The 22,740-nt window shown below is 56.6% G+C and overlaps 1 protein-coding gene across 2 annotated transcripts in view; it reads left to right on the plus strand.

The window, feature by feature from the left end:
• Nucleotides 1–1,046: 1,046 nt before the first annotated feature.
• Nucleotides 1,047–22,740, plus strand: part of LOC133352739 (1-phosphatidylinositol 4,5-bisphosphate phosphodiesterase beta-1-like) — a 37,285-nt gene continuing 15,591 nt past the window's right edge. The window contains exons 1-8 of one of the 2 annotated variants that reach the window (XM_061568581.1): nucleotides 1,047–2,160; nucleotides 11,484–11,561; nucleotides 16,945–17,013; nucleotides 20,425–20,562; nucleotides 20,828–20,907; nucleotides 21,293–21,346; nucleotides 21,481–21,556; nucleotides 22,003–22,103. In XM_061568581.1, coding sequence (XP_061424565.1) covers nucleotides 2,059–2,160; nucleotides 11,484–11,561; nucleotides 16,945–17,013; nucleotides 20,425–20,562; nucleotides 20,828–20,907; nucleotides 21,293–21,346; nucleotides 21,481–21,556; nucleotides 22,003–22,103 — 698 coding nt within the window. In that variant the 5' untranslated portion in view covers nucleotides 1,047–2,058. The remainder of the gene's footprint in view (nucleotides 2,161–11,483; nucleotides 11,562–16,944; nucleotides 17,014–20,424; nucleotides 20,563–20,827; nucleotides 20,908–21,292; nucleotides 21,347–21,480; nucleotides 21,557–22,002; nucleotides 22,104–22,740) is intronic. The other variant, XM_061568582.1, reaches the window with a different exon arrangement.

Genomic DNA, 22,740 nt, shown 5'->3' on the forward strand with positions numbered 1-22,740 from the left:
CGCGGTTTGAACCGAACCAAATCGGTTTGGTTTGGCTCTGTTTTAACTGGTTCGGTTTGGTTTGGGGCTACGAAAACCGACTCGGTTTGGCTCGGACAGGGTGGAACCGGCTCAAACTAGTTTGGTTGGTTGTAAAGGCCGAGTACAGCAATATCAAGGACATGATGACGGACATTCTCAACCAGCGCTACCCAGCGTTGACGACGGACGCGGCGCCGAAGGCGGCGCCGCGTGGCGGCATTAACATCCTCTTTGACATGGTCTACGCGCCCAACGCTCACGACGGCGCCGCCTCCGAGGTCGACCGCTTCCTGCTTGAGCCGACTCAGGACCTGAGCATGGACGTCGTCGAGTGGTGGAAGCTGTACGGCGGCAAGTACCCGCGCCTGCGACGCGTGGCCCTCGACTATTTGCCTATCCCGGCGTCGTCCGTGCCCTCCGAGAGAGCAAACTCGGCCGCCAAGCGCTCCTTTCTCGACCGACCAAACCTGCACAAGTGCACGTTCAAGGCCGAGATGTGTGTGCACTCGTGGGCGCGGATGTTGCCTAGTGTTGGGGTTTCACTGCCATTGAACTACCACACTGCGTTCAAGGACATTGGGCGTGCCAAGCTTGAGGAGATGGCTGTGGACGACATCGTCGTCCAGTACTTGCTAGTGAATCTCAATATGAAGAAAGCCTGCGTAGAAATTAGCGATTAATACACTTGATATTTGTATTGAATGCGAATATTGTTTGCCGCGCATCTTTTCGGTTCAAGCCAACTCAAGAGGTTTGGTTTAGCTTAGTTTGGTTTGGTTTTGGTTTGGTTTGGTTCAGTCGTCGCTGGTTTGGTTTGGTTTGCTCAATTTGAAACCAGTTTGAGTCGGTTCAAACCGTGCCGACCCCTAATGGCAACGCAGCAATGGCTCATTGAGAACAAACAAACAAAATCCCCGTTTCGATCTGGAAGCATCGTCACTGCTGGAGAACGCGTGTGAGTCTTCTCAGGGGGGGAGGGGTTGGGCTTCTTCCCACGCGAAATCAAACTCTCATTCGTGAAGAACTGGCCAAACATTCCGACGTAGCAATAATATCCTGCAAAAAAAAAAGTCTTGAGACTCAGCGAGTTTGTATTATTCTAACTACAACATGGGGTGCATACCGGGTGGATGATTTACATCGCACGGTCGTAAACGACTTGAAATATCGTTCATCCGGCAGCGGACTGAGCATGGCTTGACGATGGTTGTCGGTGTGGCGGCGGTGATGGAGATGCGAGCCGTTGCCACAGAGTCCCTTCAATGCGCGATGCTTCCACGAGGCGGCGGGGCGACATCGGGACGCCCCCACTTGGGGTCTCACCTCCTCCATCCAAGGGTGCGCGCACCCCTTGTCAGGGGGTGGAAGAGGGGTGGAGGGTGGAAGAAGAAGAGGAGGAGGAGGGGGGGGTGTCTCGAACCGGCGAGGGAGCCGCCCCTGCCGTCCGAGCGACGAGTGACGACCACGAAGAGTCGGCGTCAGCTCCGCGGAACGAGCAGCGCGCACCAAACCCCCCAACTCCCAACCCCCAACCCTCTCCCTTCCACGCCGAAGGAGTTCGACGGCCGTGGCAGAACTCATCCCGCTGGGGACGCAAGTCGAAGTTGAGGGCGGCGCGCATCGAGACGCAAGACGAGAGAGAGGGGGGGGGAGCGCTTTACTCCGCACCTACCTCGACTCCCCCACCACCACCTCCTCCTCCTCTGCCGCCGTGTGAAGAAGAGAGCTGGGGGGGGGAGGCAAGCAGGGGGGAGCAAGCAGCCCATGCTGCCCCGTTGAGGGAGCAGCCCGGGGGCTCGCGCCAGGAGGAGGGGAGCCGCGCTCGCAGTCGTCAGCTCCCCTCTCTCTGTCTCTCTCTCCTCTCTCTCTCCTCTCTCTCTGTCTCTCTCTGTGTCTCTCTCTCCTCTCTGTCTCTCCTCTCTCTGTGTCTCTCTCTCTGTCTCTCCTCTCTCTGTGTCTGTCTCTCCTCTCTCTGTGTCTCTCTCTCTGTCTCTCTCTGTGTCTCTGTGTCTCTCCTCGCGGCACTCGCCCGCCCGCATGGCGGGAGCCGAGGCGTGCGTGCACTCTCCCCGACGCCTCGACCCGCTCGCCGTGGCCGAACCGCTGCGCAAAGGCAACAAGTTTCTCAAATGGGAGGAGGTGAGAGCCCCCAAACCTTATTGCCTCCTCTCTCCTCGTCCTCCCTCTCTCCTGATCCTCCCTCTCTCCTCGTCCTCCTCTCTCCTGATCCTCCCTCTCTCCTCGTCCTCCCTCTCTCCTCATCCTCCCTCTCTCCTCGTCCTCCCTCTCTCCTCATCCTCCCTCTCTCCTCATCCTCCCTCTTTACTGCTCGCTCTGTTGCCCTCCTGCACACACCCCCCGCTCCCGTGGTGGTTCTTCTGTCGATGGTGGTGGCTGCGATGTGTTAAAGTTTTGGTTGGGAGTTGGAGCGCGCTGTGTCCGCCCCCCCCACCACCAACTCGCTCCGTCTCTACGCGTGCCCCGTGAGACCGGCGGTACGCGGGTCCCTGGCACCGCGTTATTGGGGACCCCCCACCCCCTCGTTGCGCTGCGTGTTTCGCAGGGGGAGCCACGTGTCCCCCCTCGCCTACCCCGTTGTCCCCGTGGTCCTAATTCCGCCCCCCCTCCAAAACAGGCCCTCCGGGACAGGGTCCTCTTGTTCATGTGCCGTTGGGTCCTCTTGTTCCGTGTCCTCTCTGACTGGCACGCCACCTATTACTCTGTCCGTGTTAACAGGGATCTCGTGTTCCCCACGTTACCGACGTTCTGAGTTACCGGCCCCGTGTGACCGGGGGGGGGCCGGGGGGGACCCCCTTTCCCAGTGCCACTGTCCCCATGTAACCCATGACCCCCGTGCCGGCCGGGGTCATGGGTCTGGCCACACGGGAACGCAATGAGCCTGGTGTTCTCTCTCGAGATACCTGCCGATTCACACACAAGTTCTGTCTCTGCACTTTATAGAGTTCCTCTTTCTATTCACTCTTCAGCTCTGTTTGCCTCTTGAACTCGCTTGACTCATGCACGTTATCTGTTTACTGATGAGACTTGGCCAAGGGTTAGGTGTTTAGGCTTGTGGAGATACCTGTGGTTTGTATTTATAGAGAAGACTCATTACGGCTATGGCTATTGGTTAGAGATATGGCTCCGGCTGTTGTTATGATAGGCTTGTGGTTTGGGATATGGCTGTGATTGTGGCTATGATTATATATTGTGTCTTTGGTTATGGTTGCGGTGATAGGTATAGGTATGGAGATCACTATAATAAGGACTAGGAAATCATTATTGCCGTGATATGGCAAATGGTTGTGTATATGGCTATGATTGATATGGTTGTGGCCATGGTCATGGTAGTATTGTAGTTAGGGATTTGGCCGTGGATAGGTTTGTAGATATACATAGATACGGACATGGCGATTCTTAGGGAAGCGGTTATGGATGGGGATATGGTCCAGGGATTCATTTCAGACGGGGTCTATATTTAGCAGCGACCAGAAAATTATTACAACCCGGCACACCACATCCAGTATACTCATGTCTACGGCTGTGGCTACTTGTCACGTACCCCCACTCCAGTCTAACAGCGAGCCGGTTAATCATTCAATGGGAAATTAAGTCCTGGCTATCATTATGGTCTGGACTGTGGATATGGTCATGCTGATTGTGGCCAGAGCCAGATTAAGTTAGAGTATGGGGGGCTGAGGATGTTGGGATTTTAGGTGGGGGGGCATCTGTTTTTACTCAAATGCCTTCCCTTGATTTTTTTTATCACCACCATCACCCCATGCCCAATGCCAAACGCTCCGTCGTCATTCACCTCGGTTATTGCAGCTCGAGCAGTTGAATTGTGATGTACGAATTTGTGGGGCCGAGTCACGGTTGAGAATACCAAAACTGCCCTAATATCGGCGCACACCCGGGCCAACTGACTGTCCAATAACTATCAACCCACACGGGTTACCACGTATTCTTGTACAGATGTAAAGACAGTGCGGAGCCATAGCGGGACAGTATGGTTCTCATGGTTACTACTGATGCTTGATGGGACAAGCGTTGACAGGGTCACGTGAGCGGGAAAGTGTCATTAGGGCGGTGATTGACGAGAGAAGGTTCGGGAATAGGGGCGTGGTCGGACCGGGCGAGGATAATAAGAACCAGCGCGAGCCGGGGCTTGGGGCTGCGTGGTTGTAGGGGAACCGTCGTCTCCATCGTCTGTGAGTTGTCTTGGGGGCCCGTCCATAAATGACGTCACGCACCTGGGGGGGGGGTCGGTCGGACATTTGTGACGAGGGGGGGTGTTTGAGAAATGTGACGTCACATCAAAATGCGCAACTTTAAATAAATATAGAATTGTTATAACACTAATTGTTATAACAACACTCCTACAACATCAGAGTGCAGCGCCACATTAAATACGCACTACAATGACAATAGTTTAAAGCGATTTGAAGCATGTTTTATTTTCAAAATGGAAATATGATTGGGGGGGGGGCAGAGCTTTGTGACGTCATATTTGAGGGGGGGGGGGTCTGACTTTTCGTGACGCCGTGTGACGAGCAGGGGGGGGGGGGTCAAAAAACGTCCAAAATCGCGTGACGTCATTTATGGACGGCCCCTTGAGACTAGAAGCTACGTTGTCTCAGAATAGAGTCGTCTAACTACCCAAGTGTAGAGAGTCACTCGCTGTTACTCGTTGAGTTGTCGGCGGACTTTATTCATAACTTAGCTTTACTACAATGGCGATGTTCACACAACAGACCAGTTACTCGTTTGATGCTGAGTCGACCTAGGGGAGGCCCAGGACCGCTTAAAATAATCGTCACCGGTGGTGGCCGTGAGCGGGAATCGGAACTCGGGTCGCCGGGTTCGTAGCACGGCGCGCTACCCACTACACTACAATGTGTTACGCTTCCACATGCGCGGCTCACGTGACAGATGTGACGTCACAGCTCACTTGCCGTGCAAAAAATTAATGCATTATTGAGCTCCCCCCCCCCCCCCCCCCCCAAAAAAAAGTGTTTTTATAATTTTTGCATGGTGTACAGTCTGGAAAGTACCCACATGGCAAATTTCAAGTTTGTTGCATGTCGGGAAGTACGCTAAACATTTTGAACAGACACACATTCACAACTTAGCCTTTTATATATGGAGATAAATAAATAAATATACAGGAAGACAAGACGATGTCTCTGACAGCTACACTACACAGGGAAATCGAGTTTCCAGGTGCATACGGCGTACAACCGTTTCAATATGGGCAAAACATTGTCTATTTGTTTGTGTTTCTCTCCCTTGTGATGGGACTGTCGGATGAACGTTGAGATTTCTAAGGGCACGGGGTGTCCAATACGGTCTGACTTGGTCTGTAATAAGGTAGGGCACTGATAAGGGGTTGACAGTGATGCTGGTCGTATGATACACACGGTGATGCTATGGCAGTAAACACAGAGCTACCGTGTTACAGCATATTTTGTTACAACCATAACGCTGTATTGTTGTGTGTGGGGGGCCCTCAATATGTGACATGCCGGGCTTTGGCTCCTGTGTTATTCCGACCCTGGTTGTGGCTCAGAGGTCGCAACCGGGTACCCGATACCCGTACCCTACCCGATTCCCGGCTACCCGTACCCGGCGGGGTACGGGTAGCCGTTTGCGACCCTGATGTGGCCGGGTACGGGTACGGGTAGGCCATGAGTCACTGGTGAGTAACCGTTTGTCACTCATTTCGGGTAGGGTACGGGTAGGGAACGGGTACCCGTACCCGGCCGGGTACGGGTAAGGAATCAAAACCCGTTTGCGACTTCTGTTGTGGCTGTGGCTAGCGGATGTGGTTGGGGTTATGGGATATGGTTGGTGTTCTGGGAAATGGCTGTGGTCAGGGGATGTGGCTGGGGTTGTTATGTATCGACTCTTAAGGTTATTGCTGTTACAGGAGTTGAGAGGCATTGCCTTCAACCCCGCCGTCTCGTCCACCTCCTCCTCGGGGCTCAAAGGTCGCGCTGGAGAGCGGCTGCATTGCCCACGCGGACTTGAGGGGGGGGGCGTGGGAACCCGCGGGCGGTGTCGCAATACCGCCCCCATCACCACCACCACCAGCCTCGCCCCAGGACTTGGGGGCCTTTCCCTGCACACAGCTCGGAGCAGGAAAAGGCACCGGGAGGAGGGAGTGCAGAGGGCAGGCATGAGGGCAGGCATGAGGGCAGGCATGAGGGCAGGCATGAGGGCAGGCAGGAGGGCAGGCATGAGGGCAGGCATGAGGGCAGGGATCAGCTCGTACAGCTGGGAGGGGTGAGCGGCAGGGTGAGAGTGGGAAGGTGAGTGACGTGTTGAGGTGCAGGTTGAGTTGCATGGTGAGGGAACAGGTGAGGTTCAGAGTGACGGGCAGGGTGAGGTGCAGGGTTGAGGTGCAGGGTGAGGAGCGGGGTGAGGAGCAGGGTGAGAAGCAGGGTGACGGGCAGGGTGAGTGGAATGGGAGGGTTGTGTGGTGTTCACTGGTGCTGGTGGCGTCTGCAGCTCGGAGCAAGCAGGCACAGCTGGGCGCCGAGTCACACAGCTCTGCCGTGACACCGCAGACTGAGTCACCCTTCACTCGCGTGACCGATTTTTACGCGGATTCAAAGAATCACTGATTTACTGCGGGGGAGGGGCTGAATTAGGAGGGACGAGCCGAGGAGTGGCCCTGTCGGTTCTCTGTTGTGTCCCGTAGCCCCTTCTGCAGGCCTCCCCCCCCACCTCCACCCCCCCACCCCTCTTCTTCGGCCCCCTCCTTCCATCTTGGACCCCCCCCTCCCACACCCTCCGCCCATAGTCAGCAACTGCATCATCTTAAAATAACTGACGTGAGAACGTGGCCAGGAATCCCAAGAGCTGAACGACAGACGCTAACGGGGCCCTCGTAAACAAGGAGTGCGGGCGGGGGGGGGGGGGTCTCTCCGCCCGCTCCGCTTTGCAAAGCGTCTGCCGCGTGTCGCCCGCCTACGTTGGCTTTGTCTTCGCCCTTTGAAGTTTGTATCCCGCCTCGGTGCTCCGATTTAGGCCTTGGGCCGCGCTTAATTTAATTCCAGGCAACCCACCTCTGCGGATCTTTGATTGTGAAGAAGGGGGACAGCCTTGAGCGTTGGCGGACCCCCCCACCGCCCCCCCACCGTGTGCCTAGCGGGGTATCTCCGGGTACCGCTGTCTGCGTCCTCACAACGCGCAGCTCGGCGCTGGTTGAGGCCGCGTTGGGACCGGCCAAGCGTGCCGATGTAGCGCTACTAAACTCACCACACAGCTCACCAACACCGGGACTCAACTCGCCACACAGCTCACCAACACCGGGACTAAACTCACCACACAGCTCACCAACACCGGGACTAAACTCACCACACAGCTCACCAACACCGGGACTAAACTCACCACACAGCTCACCAACACCGGGACTAAACTCGCCACACAGCTCACCAACACCGGGACTAAACTCGCCACACAGCTCACCAACACCGGGACTCAACTCGCCACACAGCTCACCAACACCGGGACTCAACTCACCACACAGCTCACCAACACCGGGACTCAACTCGCCACACAGCTCACCAACACCGGGACTAAACTCACCACACAGATCACCAACACCGGGACTAAACTCGCCACACAGCTCACCAACACCGGGACTAAACTCACCACACAGATCACCAACACCGGGACTAAACTCACCACACAGCTCACCAACACCGGGACTCAACTCGCCACACAGCTCACCAACACCGGGACTCAACTCGCCACACAGCTCACTAACACCGGGACTCAACTCGCCACACAGCTCACCAACACCGGGACTAAACTCACCACACAGCTCACCAACACCGGGACTCAACTCGCCACACAGCTCACCAACACCGGGACTAAACTCACCACACAGCTCACCAACACCGGGACTAAACTCACCACACAGATCACCAACACTGGGACTCAACTCACCAGAGCTTGCACGCTCGCAAAAATATTTCTAGCAAACCACTCAAAATGTTTCGGACCATTGAAGGACAACTCCGCATTGAGGCAGACCGCCTGGAAATCCGTGTACACCGGCTGACCATTCACGCTCTGGCCATTCATATTTGAAATAAAATCTTTCGAGTTGCCCTCACATGGCTGGGGTTTGTTTAGGGTATGCACGCAGCTCGCCAGTGCCACTGCCCAGATGTACGCAGCTCTGGGCCAGATTGGCAGCGATGTCCCGAATTATCGTGAAAGCATTTCGCTCGAAGCGCTTTTGCATTCCGCCTGTGCCGCGCGATTGCGCGTTTTCACTGCTTTGCGCGGTTTTGCTCTCCTGACTGAATCGAGGCTCCCTTAATACCCTGGATTTGCGGGCTTGCTTTTATTGCCATTATTATCATCATCATCATCGCTGCACTGCGTCCATGGGGGTGGGTGGGAACGTGAGCTCGCGTCCCTCGCGGTCGAGACAGACGCGCACGTTGCACGGAATTCACCGACGAGCCTGGACACGCAACCAGGGCGACGAGGGTGATGGACCGGGCTGCGGTGGGGCCTTGGTGGGGCCGCGCCCTCCGGGTCGTTTTTTGTCTCGCCCCCGGTTCGATCCGTCGTTGGAATTGGCCAAGATATCCCAACGGAGCAGGAGCCAGCCTGAAGCAGAGTCTTCAGAGTCGGCGATGCTTTCCGAGATAAATGAAACACTTGACCCAGTACACGTGCGGCTGTTGCCTCTTCACCGAGTAGCTGTCTCGTGGTATTATACTGAGAGAGACAGGCAGGGGAACGATGTATACATTATAGATGGAGACATCACGTTGACTGTTGAGCAAAGCCACCTGGGCTGGAGCAGGACGCGTCGCTCTAAGGGATGGATGATGGCCGGTGGTCGAGACTGACGGCAGAGTGGCAGCGAAAAGAGGGACGAACCCGACAGGAGATGGAGCGATGAAATCGGCTCTCACGTGGGAGCCGACTTTATTGCTCGTAGCATCGCGAGATCGCGAGGGATGGCTACGGCTTAGGGGAGGGGGGTCTTCGTCGAGCAGCAGATAGACCATGGCTCAGGCTGATGATGGTGATTAGCGCATGCCACTGTACATGTGTTCGTTGTATGTGCACTTTAGTCACGCACCTCTGTGTTTTATGGAGTACAGTAAGCCCTAAGGACCGACTTCGCATGTTGATGAAACAGCCACAAGACCCACACACATGCTCGCAGCCTTGGCGATTTGCCCATTTGTTGGTAATGCAAAAAAGTGGTTTAATTTCACCAAATATCAGACAAAAAGGACCATTCTTTCACAACACATGAATGGACGCTGTGTGTGCGTGTGTTCAGTGATGACTAATAAACAGCTTAGAGCCCTTTGAGGTCTGTATCTCTTACAAGTGTGTGCACAAAGACAAAGATCCCCCGTGTCGCCTTTAACAGACTTTTAGGGAAAAGTGCTGTTAGCGAGCACCTATGAAGGCTGGGACAGTGCAACCTATGAGTGGGTGGTGTGACCTCATCGATTCCAGCCATCATTATCTTCCCCAGTGATATTTACTAATGGTGCCAGGTACTAATTTAAGGCTGAGTTGATCTCGGAGAGGCCCAGAACCGGTTCTGACATCTCTCACGACAGAAGTTGGCCATGGCTGGGAATCGAACCCTGGTCTCTAGGTTCACAGGACAGTCAATGCTCGAACCATTATCCCACAGCTACCCCTCCCCCCTTACACACCCACCCACCCACATGCGCACGCACGCAGGCAAAGCATGCGTAGTTCGCTGACTCACGAGTGATGGGGCCCAAGTGCTGTTATATACATCACAAGCTCTGGACACCACTTCACACGCCACAGGAAGTTGCGGTGAGTTTTCCGTGCGTCTTGCCGCGTTCCCGTGACCGCTGGGAAGCGAGCTGGTGCGGTCCGAGGATCGGGAATGGAGGGCTTGGCTCCGATTCCCACGGCGACCTTACCGGGGCCATGCCTGGGTCACAGAAAAAAAGGCTTCTCTTCCCCACCCCGAATATTCCCTTCCATTTGGAACCAATATTTGTCCACACAGAGGGCAGCACTTTCCCACCCGGTCACCCACTCTGCGTAAGATTTTTCACTTGGCAGTCTCAGAGCTGAAATGGAGTTAAATTCAGCGCCGAATCAAATTTGATGCGGTGTAGTCATTTGTGACTTGAGCTGAGGCCATAAACTCACTCCACTTGAGATCCCGGTTGAATCGGAGGTATTGACTGCCCGGACATTGAACTTGTGACCTCAGCACGGCCACAAGCTGCAGCTCGTCGTTTCGTGTGCCGTGTGGCCAGCGTCAGGCACCGTGTGCCGGTGTGGCCCGCCTCCCGCGCCGGGACCTCAGCTCACCCGCACGCCATCACCCGCGTGGGCGACATCACCACAAGCTGCGCCATCGTGAGCGGGCATCTGAGTGGGACCGACGGGGTGGGGGGGAGGCTGGAAACTGGAGATGCGCGCGGATTTATTTGCTTATCAGTTTAAATGGATTCGTAATTCTAATCGCGTCTCCGAGGAGGCGGCCGTGTGGCTCAAGGGTCAAACGCGCCGAGCCAGCACCACCGACACATATATACGTACGTATGTATGTAGAACTTCTTTCGCACAGTACGTAGCCAACCATGCTAATCGGAGGTGCGGGGGAAGGACAACAAACCAAACGCATGCCGGGTTCGAGTCTGGGTTTCGGTCGCCCCGCGATCGGACCGGGTTTGAATGTGCGGCGAGTCGATGGTCGCAGCCCGGTCGTCAACAGCTGCGCACAAGAAGCTCGTCATTAAAGTTAATACATGTCGCCGAATTTTGGCGAAAATTCCAGATTTAGCAAATTTCAGTTTGGATGCCGGGCGATCAAAATCCCGAGAGCGGGTTGTGTGGCTGGGGTAGGTGCGGCACGCCCCCAGGTGCGGGCGGATTTGGCGGTCACTTGAATGGTCCTCGGAAGTAGTTCTGCGGTATCCGCCTCTGTCGGCCGTTCACTTGCACGGGGCGATGCGCCGGTGTGCGAAGGCACGAGTGAAATCCGGTCGCGAAGGACGACGAAGGCAGTTGCGCCTGCGTTTAATGTGAAAAAAATAGCACGGCCCGCGTCGCCGTTCGGCACACACGTTGTGGAACAACGATTACAACAACAACGATGACGACTATAATCGACGAACATAATCATAGTAATAATCAAGTACACGTGGTATTAGTGTGATCGTTCTTGTGACGCACGGCTGTCACCAAGGAAGGCGCCGCTGCGATTCGCAGACGAGGCGTGCGGTAGTTTCCCAGCCGAGCAACTCGCCCGACTCGCGCTGAGGAAGTTGGAGGTCACTCTGCGCAGGTGGTGGTGGTCGACGATTACGAGCGTGTGTCCCCGTGTCGAGCGGTGTCTCGTTAGTTTCATCGTCGCTTCGCACAGGATCACGCACCCCGACCGACCCTGATGACCGCTGCTGTGGTTTGCGTCTGCCCAACAGGAAACCAACTCGCTGGCGGCCGTGACCCTCATGGTTGACCCCAAGGGTTACTTCCTCTACTGGACCGACCAGAACAAGGTCAGCGGCCCCCCACCCCCTCGCCCGCACCCCCCCACCCCCCCGCCCGCACCCCCCCCCCCCCCCGCCTGCACCGCCCGCCCACGTCGCACCGCCGCTCCTCTGGGGCATTGAGAAGAGTTGTAACGATATTGGAATGGTGGCGGTGGTGATGTGGTGGTGGTGATGGTGTTGTCATGGTGATGGTGTGGTGGCGTAGATAATATTGTGGCAGTATTGATGTGGTGGCTGTGATGGCATAGTGTTGGTGTTGTGGTGGTAATGGTGTGGTGGCAGTTGTGATGTTGTGGTGGTGGTGATGGTGTTGTCATGGTGATGGTGTGGTGGCGTTGAGAATATTGTGGCAGTATTGATGTGGTGGCTGTGATGGCACAGTGTTGGTGTTGGTGTTGTGGTTGTGGTGGTGGTGGATTGGTGGTGGTGGTGTGGTGGTGGTGGAGGTGTTGTGGCAGTGACCGTGTGTTGAGGCAGGATCTATGAGTTGTAGATGAGAGCACGACCCTAACAGGTGTGGCGGTTAAGGTGTTATGGTGAAACTGAGTGCTTTGTTGTGGCTGCTGTGTTGAGAGGTCGTGTTCTCAAGACCCGAGTTGTGCTGTGGCTGCCTCTGTGTTGTGTTGCAAACATTTCCACCACGGCAGGCACGGTGTTGTGTCAGAACTGTGGCAGGTGTGGTGTTGTGGTCGACAAGGTTTGACGGCCGCAGAAGGTTTATGTTGTGGCCTAATTGGTGCCATGGTGGGCTCCGTGTTGTTACAAGAATAACATTGTAGTCACAGTGTTGTAGTCGCGCTCATGTGGTTGTCACAGTGTTGTGGTGAGAACGGTGTTGTGGTTGGTTGGCTCGGCGTTGCGGCGGACACCGTGTTGCATTTGTCGCGGTGTTGTGGCGAGTGCGGTGTTGTAGTTGGGATGGTGTTGCGGCGGTCACCGCGTTGCGGTTGGGGCGGTGTTGCGGTGAGCTTAAGGACGCGAATCCACGCGTCTCGGTTCCCACGCGGTGGTGCGCATCGTTCGTCTTCACAGCGTTGCGTGCGGTTCCCACGCCGCGTCTCGGCCCCGCGCGCCCTCGTACGTCTCCCGCTCGTCTCGGCTGGACGCTCTCCAGCAACTGCCGTCCGCGGCTGCCCCTATCGCCGCCCCCATCGCCATCCCCATCGCCGCCCCCATCGCCATCCCCATCGCCATCCCCATCGCTATCGCCGCCCCTATCGCCATCCCCATCGCCATCCCCATCGCCGCCCCCATCGCCACCCCCATCGCCACCCCCATCCCTATCGCCGCCCCTATCGCCATCCCCATCGCCATCCCCATCGCCGCCCCCATCGCCACCCCCATCGCCACCCCCATCCCTATCGCCGCCCCTATCGCCATCCCCATCGCCGCCCCCATCGCCACCCCCATCCCCATCGCCGCCCCCATCGCCACCCCCATCCCCATCGCCGCCCCCATCGCCACCCCCATCCCCATCGTTACCCCCATCCCCATCGCCACTCCCATCTCCATCGCCATCCCCATCGCTACCCCCATCGCCATCCCCATCCTCACCACCATCCCCATCGCCGCCCCCATCGCCGCCCCCATCGCCGCCCGACAAAGCCGCCCAGCGCGCGGCGTGGACGGAAGAGACGCCGCTGTTTTGTCGTTCATCTCCAAATCCCACGGGGGCTGCTGTCACGGCCGTCCACGGCGCTGACTCAGCGGGCGAGTGCCGAGGGGCCGGTGACGACGCGCGTAGGGAAAAACAAACACGCACGTTGGTGAGCGTTTATAACGACCCGGCCTTATGTGGGCTGGAGATGTGGAGGCGACGGCGCGCGTGGTGCCGGCGGTCACCGGCTGTCATCGGCGGTCACCGGCGGTCACGTCGTCTTCTGCCGAGTCGAACGTCCCCGGTGTTGCACAGGCTCGGCTCCTCCGATCCTCTTTCCCCGTGCACCTCTGCTGTGTGCAACTTCTCTGGTCACATTCCACTGGCCTCACTTCGGTCTCCCTCTCCCCGTGCCCTGCACCGGCAGCAACTCCATCGCCCTTCTCATCGATGTGTAAGTCTACGGGTCTCTGTGTGAGTCTGTGGGTCTCTAATTCTATAGGTATCTGTGTGGGTCTATGGGTCTTTGTGTGAGTCATGGTCTCTGTGTGAATCTATAGATATCTATGTGAGTCTGTGGGTATCTGCGACTATATGGGTCTCTGTGTGAGTTTACGAGAATCTGTGTGAGCGTGGGTCTCTTTGTGACTATATGGGTCTTTTTGTGACTCTATGTGTCTATATTCTTGGTTCTTTCGGTAAAGTGAAATAATAAAATAATAAAAATATTAAACAATAAAAGTCTTACGACGTTTCGACTGCAATACAAGCAATCATCATCAGGTGTGAAATCCACATTTTCTTGCTGTGGATTTCACACCTGATGATGATTGCTTGTGTTGGTTGCAGTCGAAACGCCGTGAGAATGTTATTGTTTTATACTTTTTATTATTTTCCTTCTACGTGACTTTACTGAAAGAACCAAGAATATGAATCCCTGCAGTCATGAAAGCTTTAAATAAAAATATATATGTATCTAATCGCCACAATCGTTCTAACAGCGCCTTTTTTGTCCCCTCTCAACACAGACCCAAACGATCAAAGTCTCGCCCCCCTGTCCACTGTGAGAATCACAGCAACCTCCGCTAAGCCTCTTAAGATATTCCCAACATCCATCTCAGCATTCTCATGTGGTTCACCAGCATGAGTACCATCATCATTATTATTATAATTCAGCAACAATTATTATTTATCCAGGTGAGACGCCTTTGATGTGCTGCTACAATGCCGCCATATGCGAATGATCAGGGTTAATGAGTTCTCCCTGACCCGGTGGTGCCCTAGCACACTAATTGATTCGGATCAATTCCTGGTCGCTGATTGGCCGTAATTAAGGCCTCCGGGTTCTTTCTAATTGGGCCCCTCTCTTCGCACTCAAGGATCGTGCGCTCTCCAATTCACGGGCGCCGCTGCTGCCGCTGACGACCAGAGCTGCCCCAATCCTACAACAAAAGTGTCTGCTGCTGATGCTGCTGATGACACTGCTGCTGATGCTGCTGCTTCACCCCAGCCTCCCCACTTTTTGCGTGCGTGCGCGGAGGAGATCTTATCTCCCCTTCTCCACGGCGACGTGACCGGCAGCCTGGCCTGCCAGGGGGGCCGCTCTCCACCACGCCACGAGGCCCCCAATTGCTGGCATCGTAAATATCCCACAGCGGCCATGGGGGGAGGGGCGGGATGGGGGGGGCGGGGGGCATTAAAGCTGGCAGGTTTTTACAAACAGGCCGCGCTGGAGATTTAGGGCACGTGCACGCCCGCAGTCTCTATTTACTCTTAAACGGTTCACGCCAGCCTCCATCAATGGCCCTGATCGGCCCACGCCACCGGCTACCAACGTCCACCCTTATTTGGGCAGCGGTGCTGCGATGCAGCTGATGTAGGGGCCGCGACGGAGCCGGTACCAGGTCTCCGTGCAGGTGGCAGTTTTGTACGCGGGCAGTGCTCGCAGGCCTCCAAATGGGCGGCACTCTGCCGTGGGTGCCCCGATCCCAGTCTCAAGTGCAGGAGATCCAGGTCTCTCTGGATGTGAAGGGTGTCCCAAGTCTCCCTGTAGAGGTGACGGAATCCCAGGTCTTCTCACAAGCGATGGGGTCCCAGTTCTCCCAGCAGGTGACAGGGTTTCCAGGTCTCCCCAGAGGGCCGCGTCACCACGACTAACCCGGGGCACAAGTGCCGTCCGGCCGCCGTCCGTAGCAAGTGGTAACGGGCCTCTGGGTGGCCGAGAGGTGGCCAGAAAGCAGCCCGTTGAGATTTCAGTAGCTCCCAGACGCGATCGAAACATAATTCGGGGCATCTGGCTGTCACGTATATCACGTCCCTGGCGGCGGCGCGGCGTGGAAGCGATGCTAATTTGTGTACAAATGTGGAAACGCGACGATTTGTGTTGAATGCGATCACGGCGCGTGTGGGCTGCGTGCGTTATTGACGGTTGCCGCGGCGCTCCGCGAAAACAACAGCCGGTGCTTGATGAGCTTTACGACTTCCTTCATGACCGGCGTCTTTGGCAGAACGGTTAGTTTCACGTTTAATTTATTCTCCGCGTTCCTGCCCCGAGCCGTCCGTACCGCGTCCCCTCCACGCCGCAGCTCCGCTCGTTCCTCACGGTGTCGTTGAGGTTCTTGTGTGTGTGCGTGTGTGTGTGTGCGTGCGTGTGTGTGCGTGCGTGTGTGTGTGTGCGTGTGTGTGTGTGCGTGTGTGTGTGTGCGTGTGTGTGTGTGCGTGTGTGTGTGTGCGTGTGTGTGTGTGCGTGTGTGTGTGTGCGTGTGTGTGTGTGCGTGTGTGTGTGTGCGTGTGTGTGTGTGCGTGTGTGTGTGTGCGTGTGTGTGTGTGCGTGTGTGTGTGTGCGTGTGTGTGTGTGCGTGTGTGTGTGTGCGTGTGTGTGTGTGCGTGTGTGTGTGTGCGCGCGTGCTTGGGGGGGTGTGTGTGTGTGTCTGCTTGGGTGTGCATTTTTGTGTTTTGCGCACGCCTGTGTACAAGCATTTGAGTGTGTGCGCGCATATGTGCTCCCTAAAAGCACTTGCCCCAACAGTCTGTTTAGGCTACACGGGGGATCTTTGTCTTTGTTTGTGCTTGCGTGTGAGTCTGTGAAGTGAGATTAGCACATTGCGCTATGAACCCAGTGACCCGAGTTTCATTCCCGCTCACGGCCAACACCAATGACGAATATCTGAACCGGTCCTGGGGAGTGTAGATGGTGGCCGGGCTTGGTGTTGGCCACACCGCCTTAATAGGTGCTCTCAGACCGCACCACTGGCCCCAGCAGTCCGACGCTGAACCGGCGTCTTTGTCTCCGCGCCATGCATGCGCGCGTTTGTTTGCCGAGCGAGCGAGTTGGTGCGATTGCTGCGTCTGCCAGTCTCTCGCTGCGCAGCTGAATCCGTGCGAGATGGAGAAGTGCCAGGGCTGGCGAGAGACATCTGGCGCGGTGGAATTATGGGGGAACGTGGGCAAGGGGCACCGCACGCAGCACAGCACTTGGCCTCCAGCACGCGGCTCTCATTCTTGCCCAGCAAATACCTCGACACAATTACGTAATTAGTTGCTTCCTCCTCGGCTCACGGCCATGGCTTTTTCGGGAAGCGGTTGCGCAATCGCCAATTCTGCCCCGCGCGCGTCCGCCAACTCTGACACGTGTCAGGGGGGACGGTGACCCAATCCCGCCCCCCCACTTTGACCGCCCCACGCCCCCCACACGCACGTGTCTGCCAGTTGCCCCCGGCGACCTTCGGAGGCCCCGGTAAAACCCTCAATCCCCCCCCCCCCCCCCCCCCCCCCCGCGTATCTTGTCGGCAGGAGACAGAATGCCTGGAGATAACGAGCATCAGGGACACGCGGACCGGACGCTACGCCAAGGTGCCCCGGGTAAGGCAGCGCCGCTGGCTGGGTGGAGGCCGGGCGGGGGGGCCGGCCGGCACCGCGCGTCCTGGCATGGACCGCTTGGTGGTAGAGAGCGGTCGCAGGTGCACCAGCGCCTCTGGGGGCATGATACAGAGAGTGTGAGCGTGCGATTTGAGAGTGAGTAGTAGTATGTGTGTGTTAAGAGAGTGTGTGATAGTTGACACAGTGGGCAGCAATCTGCCAGTCATCTCGATCAGTGAATCTGTAATGCCCGGGTCTGTACCGTGACCTCGTGCGGCCAGGCGTGGTGCTCGTCACCCAACCCCTCGTGCCGTGCAGGCCTTAATAAGTGCTTCTCGCGAACAGGACTCGCCCCAACAGTCTGTTAAAGGCGAAACAGGGGGGGCATCTTTTGTTTTGGTCTTCATCGAGCTGTGTGCCTTGTGCGTGCGTGCGTGGCTTCTCCCTGCTCGGAGCCAACTGTGAAGCGCCGAGTTTAGCACTCAGCAGCTCGGTGTGAACTAGCAGGCAGCGCGCGGAGCTCCTGGAGAATTCACGTGCCTGCCCGCTCGTTCGCTCGCTGACTCGCTCATTCACTCGCTCTGTCGCCCGACAGCTCATTGAAAGGCTCACCCATTCCAGCAGCTCGCTCGCTCGTTCACTCGCTTACTCCTACGCCCACTCACCCGCTTGCCTACATGCCCCATTCACCCGCCCGCTCATTCACCTGCCCACTCATTCACCCGCTCGCCCACCCGCTCGCTCACCCGCTTACACATTCACTCCCCCGCATGTTTTTGCACCTGCTTGCCCGCCCTCCAGTTCGCCAGATTGCTCGCCCAGTCGCCCACTCATCCACTTGCCCGCTCACCCACTTGCCAGATGTGGACACGTGGTGCGTAAGCGGCGCGTGCATTTCTTGAGACAGTTGAGAATTTGACTAATCCTTTAGCGTAGCTACCATCGTAATGACCGCGCTTCACTTGTGACGTCGCTTTGCACGGCGCAGGCCTTGATAAACCCAAGCTCGTGGTATTTTGAGGTCACATGGACGAGGCCATGTGTATGCACGTTTGTGTGTTGTGTACGTATGCACGTGTATGTATGTTGGTAAGTATGCGGAGCGGTGGAGCAGTGATTAACACATTGCACTACAAACCCGGCGACCCAAATTCGATTTCCGCTCAAGACCATAACACTGGTAAATATCTCGACCCGGTCCTAGGTTGACTCAGCCTTAAATGAGTATCTGAATTGTGTAAATCAGCAGCACTGTGGAGACAAAGACGGTCTGGTGTGATGCTGCATGGCCAACCAGCCCGTCTGCGTGCCGTTCCAGCCTTCATAGGTACTCACAGCACTTGCCCCAACAGTCTGTTAAAGGCTACACGGGGGATGTTTATCTTTGTGTTTGTAAATATAGCGATATTCCTGCAAAGGACACAGTGGAGCTCACTCGCACACAAGGCCACGCGGTATTGATTTGGAGCCAAAAGATCAGGAGCTCCGGATAAACAGGGCACACGTGGGTCACGGCAGGGGCTGAGGTCAGGGGTCATCTGTTTAAAGGTCACGGGCACTGTCTGACGGCCAGATGACTCCCACACTCCGCCCACCCCATACCTCTCACCACAATGAACACCCGGCACCTCTCATCACATACCCCGTACCTCTCGCCATACTTACGATATTCTCACTACACACAGAATCACAGATCTCCAGTTAAGGGCGTGTCAGAAAGTTACAACAACAATTGGAGTGCAAAGGGTAGGAAAGGTAAGCCAATCACAGCTTTCTATGAGAACGTTTATTTAAGGGCGCTTTATACATTAGAATGATTATAAAAAATAAATAAATGCATAGTATAGATAAAGTATATAAGTTCAAATTGCATAAGTACGGGACACCGATTCCCAAGCTTGGGCAAGCTCTCACCACACACCTGGCACCTCCACCACACCACACTTGTGTTGGTGGTGGTCGGGCGTAGGGGTCACTTGAAAGCGCCCCCCCCCCTCCACCCCACCGCACCCCCGCGGGTTCCACCCTTTGAAGCCGTGGCCTCGTTTTTTTTGGCCCGCAGCGGCGGCCGAGCGACGCTCACCCTTTGATGGGCGGAGCCCCCCCCCCGGCACCCAGACCCCCCCCCCGCCCCCCCCACAGACACGGTGCGGCCGCCTCTGAAGCGACTGCACCGTCTGAAGCCCGGCCGGCTTTTTACGTTCGGCCGTGGGGGGGGCACGTCAAACGTGCGCGGCGCGCACTGCCCGCGGTGCGGTGCTCTCCCGCTCCCGTTGGGCACGCGGCCGCCGGGGCCTCCAATAGCCAAACGGAGCGTGCCGGAGCTCACTCTGCCAGGGTGGGGGTGGAACGAGCGACGATTGTGGGATCATTGGGCTGGGAGTTTCGGTTCCCCAAGCCAAATGCTTCCACCTCGCGGGAGCTTCTTTTTGTTTGTCGATCACGTGTGCGCGTCCACGCTTGTATGTATGCGTGTATGTGTGTAATGTTGAACTTATTTCGCACCGTATATAGCCAACCGCGCTAATCGGAGGTGTGGCAGAAGGACAACAAACTAAACACTAAAAGCAGCATCCGCGTGGATGTGTGCGATCATCTGTGTGCATGCCTGCTTGTTTGTGTGTGTGCATGTGGGTGTGTGTGTTGATGGGCAAAGTCCCATCGGTGTGCTGCGTTGGCTGGGTCATGTAGCCCGCATGCCCCGCCACCGCATGCCTGAACAGCTTTTGTTCGGCCGGATAGAGGGGGCTAAACAGGCACGGCACGGGCTAGAGAAGAGATGGAGTGATGTGGTACAGGAGGACGTGGAGCTAAGTGGACTTGCCGATGACCGGTACCAGCGGTGTCAAGATCGGCCTCAGTGGAGGAGGCTCGTGAAGGACGCTACTGGGCAGTTGGAGGCAGTCACCCTCCAAAAACAACGGAGGGCGGAGGAGTGACGCTCACAACAACGAGCGGAGCGCCGGGTGGCTAAAGCACAGCAAGTTGGCACAGTAAGGGGCACAGGTGGTGCATCAGCCAGTCATCTCAGTCATTTCAGTCAGTCGACCTGTGGCACCTCGGTCTGCCCCGTGACCTGCCAGCAGGCGTTCGACACTTCACGTGGCCTCAAGGTGCACATGGCCTGGCACAAGCGTCGTGGTGACGTCACCGCCACTTAGTGGCGAATGGCAGTTGTTGAATGGCGGTTGTTGTTGTGTGTTGAATAATTATCGTTCATTGAGAAATGAACGATAATTCATATTACCTCTGTATGCGCGTGGGAATTGAAATGATGACAACTTCGTTATTTGTTATTTTGTAGTTTTTTCTTCCACGAATTTTGCGCCCCACTTAACTTGGTGCCCGAGGTGACCACCGAGTTCCCCTGTATGGATGGGCCACCCCTTTGCGTGTGCGGCCGTGGCTGTGCAGGAACCTCGCTTCCGCGAGTCGGTGGAGTCGTTCACGGGGCCGCAGATGGAGACGCAGACGCTCACGGTGGTGTCCGGGCCCGACCTCGTCAACACGGCCTTCCTCAACTTCACCAGCTTCACCGAGGGCGTGGCCCAGGTGCACGCCTCGATCCCCCCCCCCCCCCCCCACAAGATCCTCCGCCAGAGGCTGCAGAACAACAGCGCGCTTGACCTACGACCCACGTCGAGCATGAATTAATTGTGCACTTGCATACCCACACACTATACATGGTTTCCCTCTGACCTCTTCCACGTCCACTCCCATGACCCCGCCATGACCCTGCCATGACCCCGCCATGACCCCGCCATGACCCCGCCATGACCCTCCATTTACCTCATGTGTTCCTGCCCGTGTTGTCCAGGTGTGGGTGGAGGAGCTCTTTAACTTGGCAACGAACCTACTGGCGCAGAGCGCCTCCCGAAGGACCTTTCTCGACAAAGTGTGAGTGTTGCTGTCGGCGCAGCAGCTCTCCCTGCCCCTCTAGGCTTAGGGGTGGGGAGGGGGGGAGCTGAATGAGGGTGCTGATGTCTTTCTCTCAGTTTTCTTTGAGATACGATGGGACATTAATATTTCTCCATCGCGGAGAGGCTCTGGAAGCGGCGTTTTGCCGAGCAGCGGTGACGGCGGCCATTTGTCAGTCACAGGCGAGAGCCGGTGCTTTCCAGCCGCTCCACACGAGGTCAGCCACTCGTGGGACGCTGTGGCCGTTCACCCGTTCTGATTGCGCATTATGCATGGGTGTTAGAGTGTCCTGTTGCGAGTGAATGTAGCTGACGCAGGGTGTCCTGTTGTGGGTGAATCCGGCTGACATGGTGTCCTGTTGCAGGTACACGAGGCTGATGATAAGGCTCAACCAGGAGGAGAAGATTCCCGTGCGCAGGTAAGCGTGAGGCCAGGAGCGGCCGGCTCGCGTCGCTCGTTAATACCTCCCTAACGACCCCTCCCCTGACTCACCCGACCCATCCCCGTGCTCACCCCATGCTCACCCCGCCCTCTCCTGTGCTTGTGTTGAAGTATTCTCCGCACGTTCCCCGCGGACAAGCGGCGCGTGGAGAAGGCGCTGGCGCACTGCGGCCTCCCGTCCGGCCGGGTGGGTTGCGGCCAACGGTGCCTTCTCACACCCCTGACCCCTGACCCCCGACCCCATGCACGTGGAGATGCAGGCCCTCATCTTTAAGTGTCGGAGAGCTACCCCTAACACTGGCACTAATACTAACCCTGGCCCGAGGCCTCGACCTAAGCTTGGCCCGAACGCTCATACTCACCCTGACCCGAACCATAACCTAACCCTAATACTAACCCAAACTTTAACTCTGACCCTGACCATAACCCTAGACCTAACTTTGATCCGTCAACCCAGCTCTAGGCTTAGCCCTAACCCTGCCCCAACACTAGACTTATTACTATGATATTGATCCTGATGTTAGCCCCTGATGCTAGCGTTGATGCTAATGCTGATCCTAACACTGATCCTCACTTCGCAGTAATCATCGCTTCGGGTACTGATCGACCGCTCTGTGTCTGTGCCTCCGTCAGAACGACGTCATAAACCCCGTAGACTTCTCACCGTCCGTTTTCTGGGACTTTGTCAACCAGCTGTGTCAGCGCACCGACATCGACAGCATCTTCGCTGAGAGGTGTGGTGGGGGGTGTGGTGGGGAGTCTGGTGGGGGGTGGTGATGGGGGTGTGGTGGGGGTGTGGTGGGGGGGGGTTTCGAGGCCGGCTTGCACAAACGTTGTCTCAGCTGCGGTCCTTGACCTTGGCCTCGTGGCTTAGAGACCTCGGCCTTGGCGTCGGGCCTAGCAGATGTGGCCTTGTCTGGCCTCGGTATTGGCCTCAACCTTCAAGGCCCCTGGCCTCGGACTCGGCCTGGAATCCAAAGGCTGTCGCTTTGTGGATGTCACGACAGGCCTCGTCTTGTTGAGTTCAGGTTTATTTCGAACCACGTTACGACGCGGATTCATAACGTGTCTGAATGTGACCGCATCATAAGACACTCCACAAGCAGCAATGGACGTCATTTCAGAGCGGAGTACGGGGCTACAGAGTAGAGAGGGAGAGAAGAAGCTTCACTGACAGGAGAGGCGGAGGAGAAGAGGAAGACTGTTTTGAGCGGGAGGCAGTTCCAGACCCCGAGGGCAACAGAGGGGAAGGAGCAACCTTCATTTGTGTAGAGGTCGTACGTTTTTTTTTACTGAAGTCTTTGGTTTTTCTGTGGCCCACCCCACCCCTGCACCCCATCCTCCCCATCCTCCCCCCTCCTCCCACTCCCG

This window comes from Lethenteron reissneri, chromosome 41 (assembly GCF_015708825.2).
Source record: "Lethenteron reissneri isolate LAM-NWPU_2019-01 chromosome 41, ASM1570882v1, whole genome shotgun sequence".
In the NCBI taxonomy this organism is placed as follows: Eukaryota; Metazoa; Chordata; class Hyperoartia; order Petromyzontiformes; family Petromyzontidae; genus Lethenteron; species Lethenteron reissneri.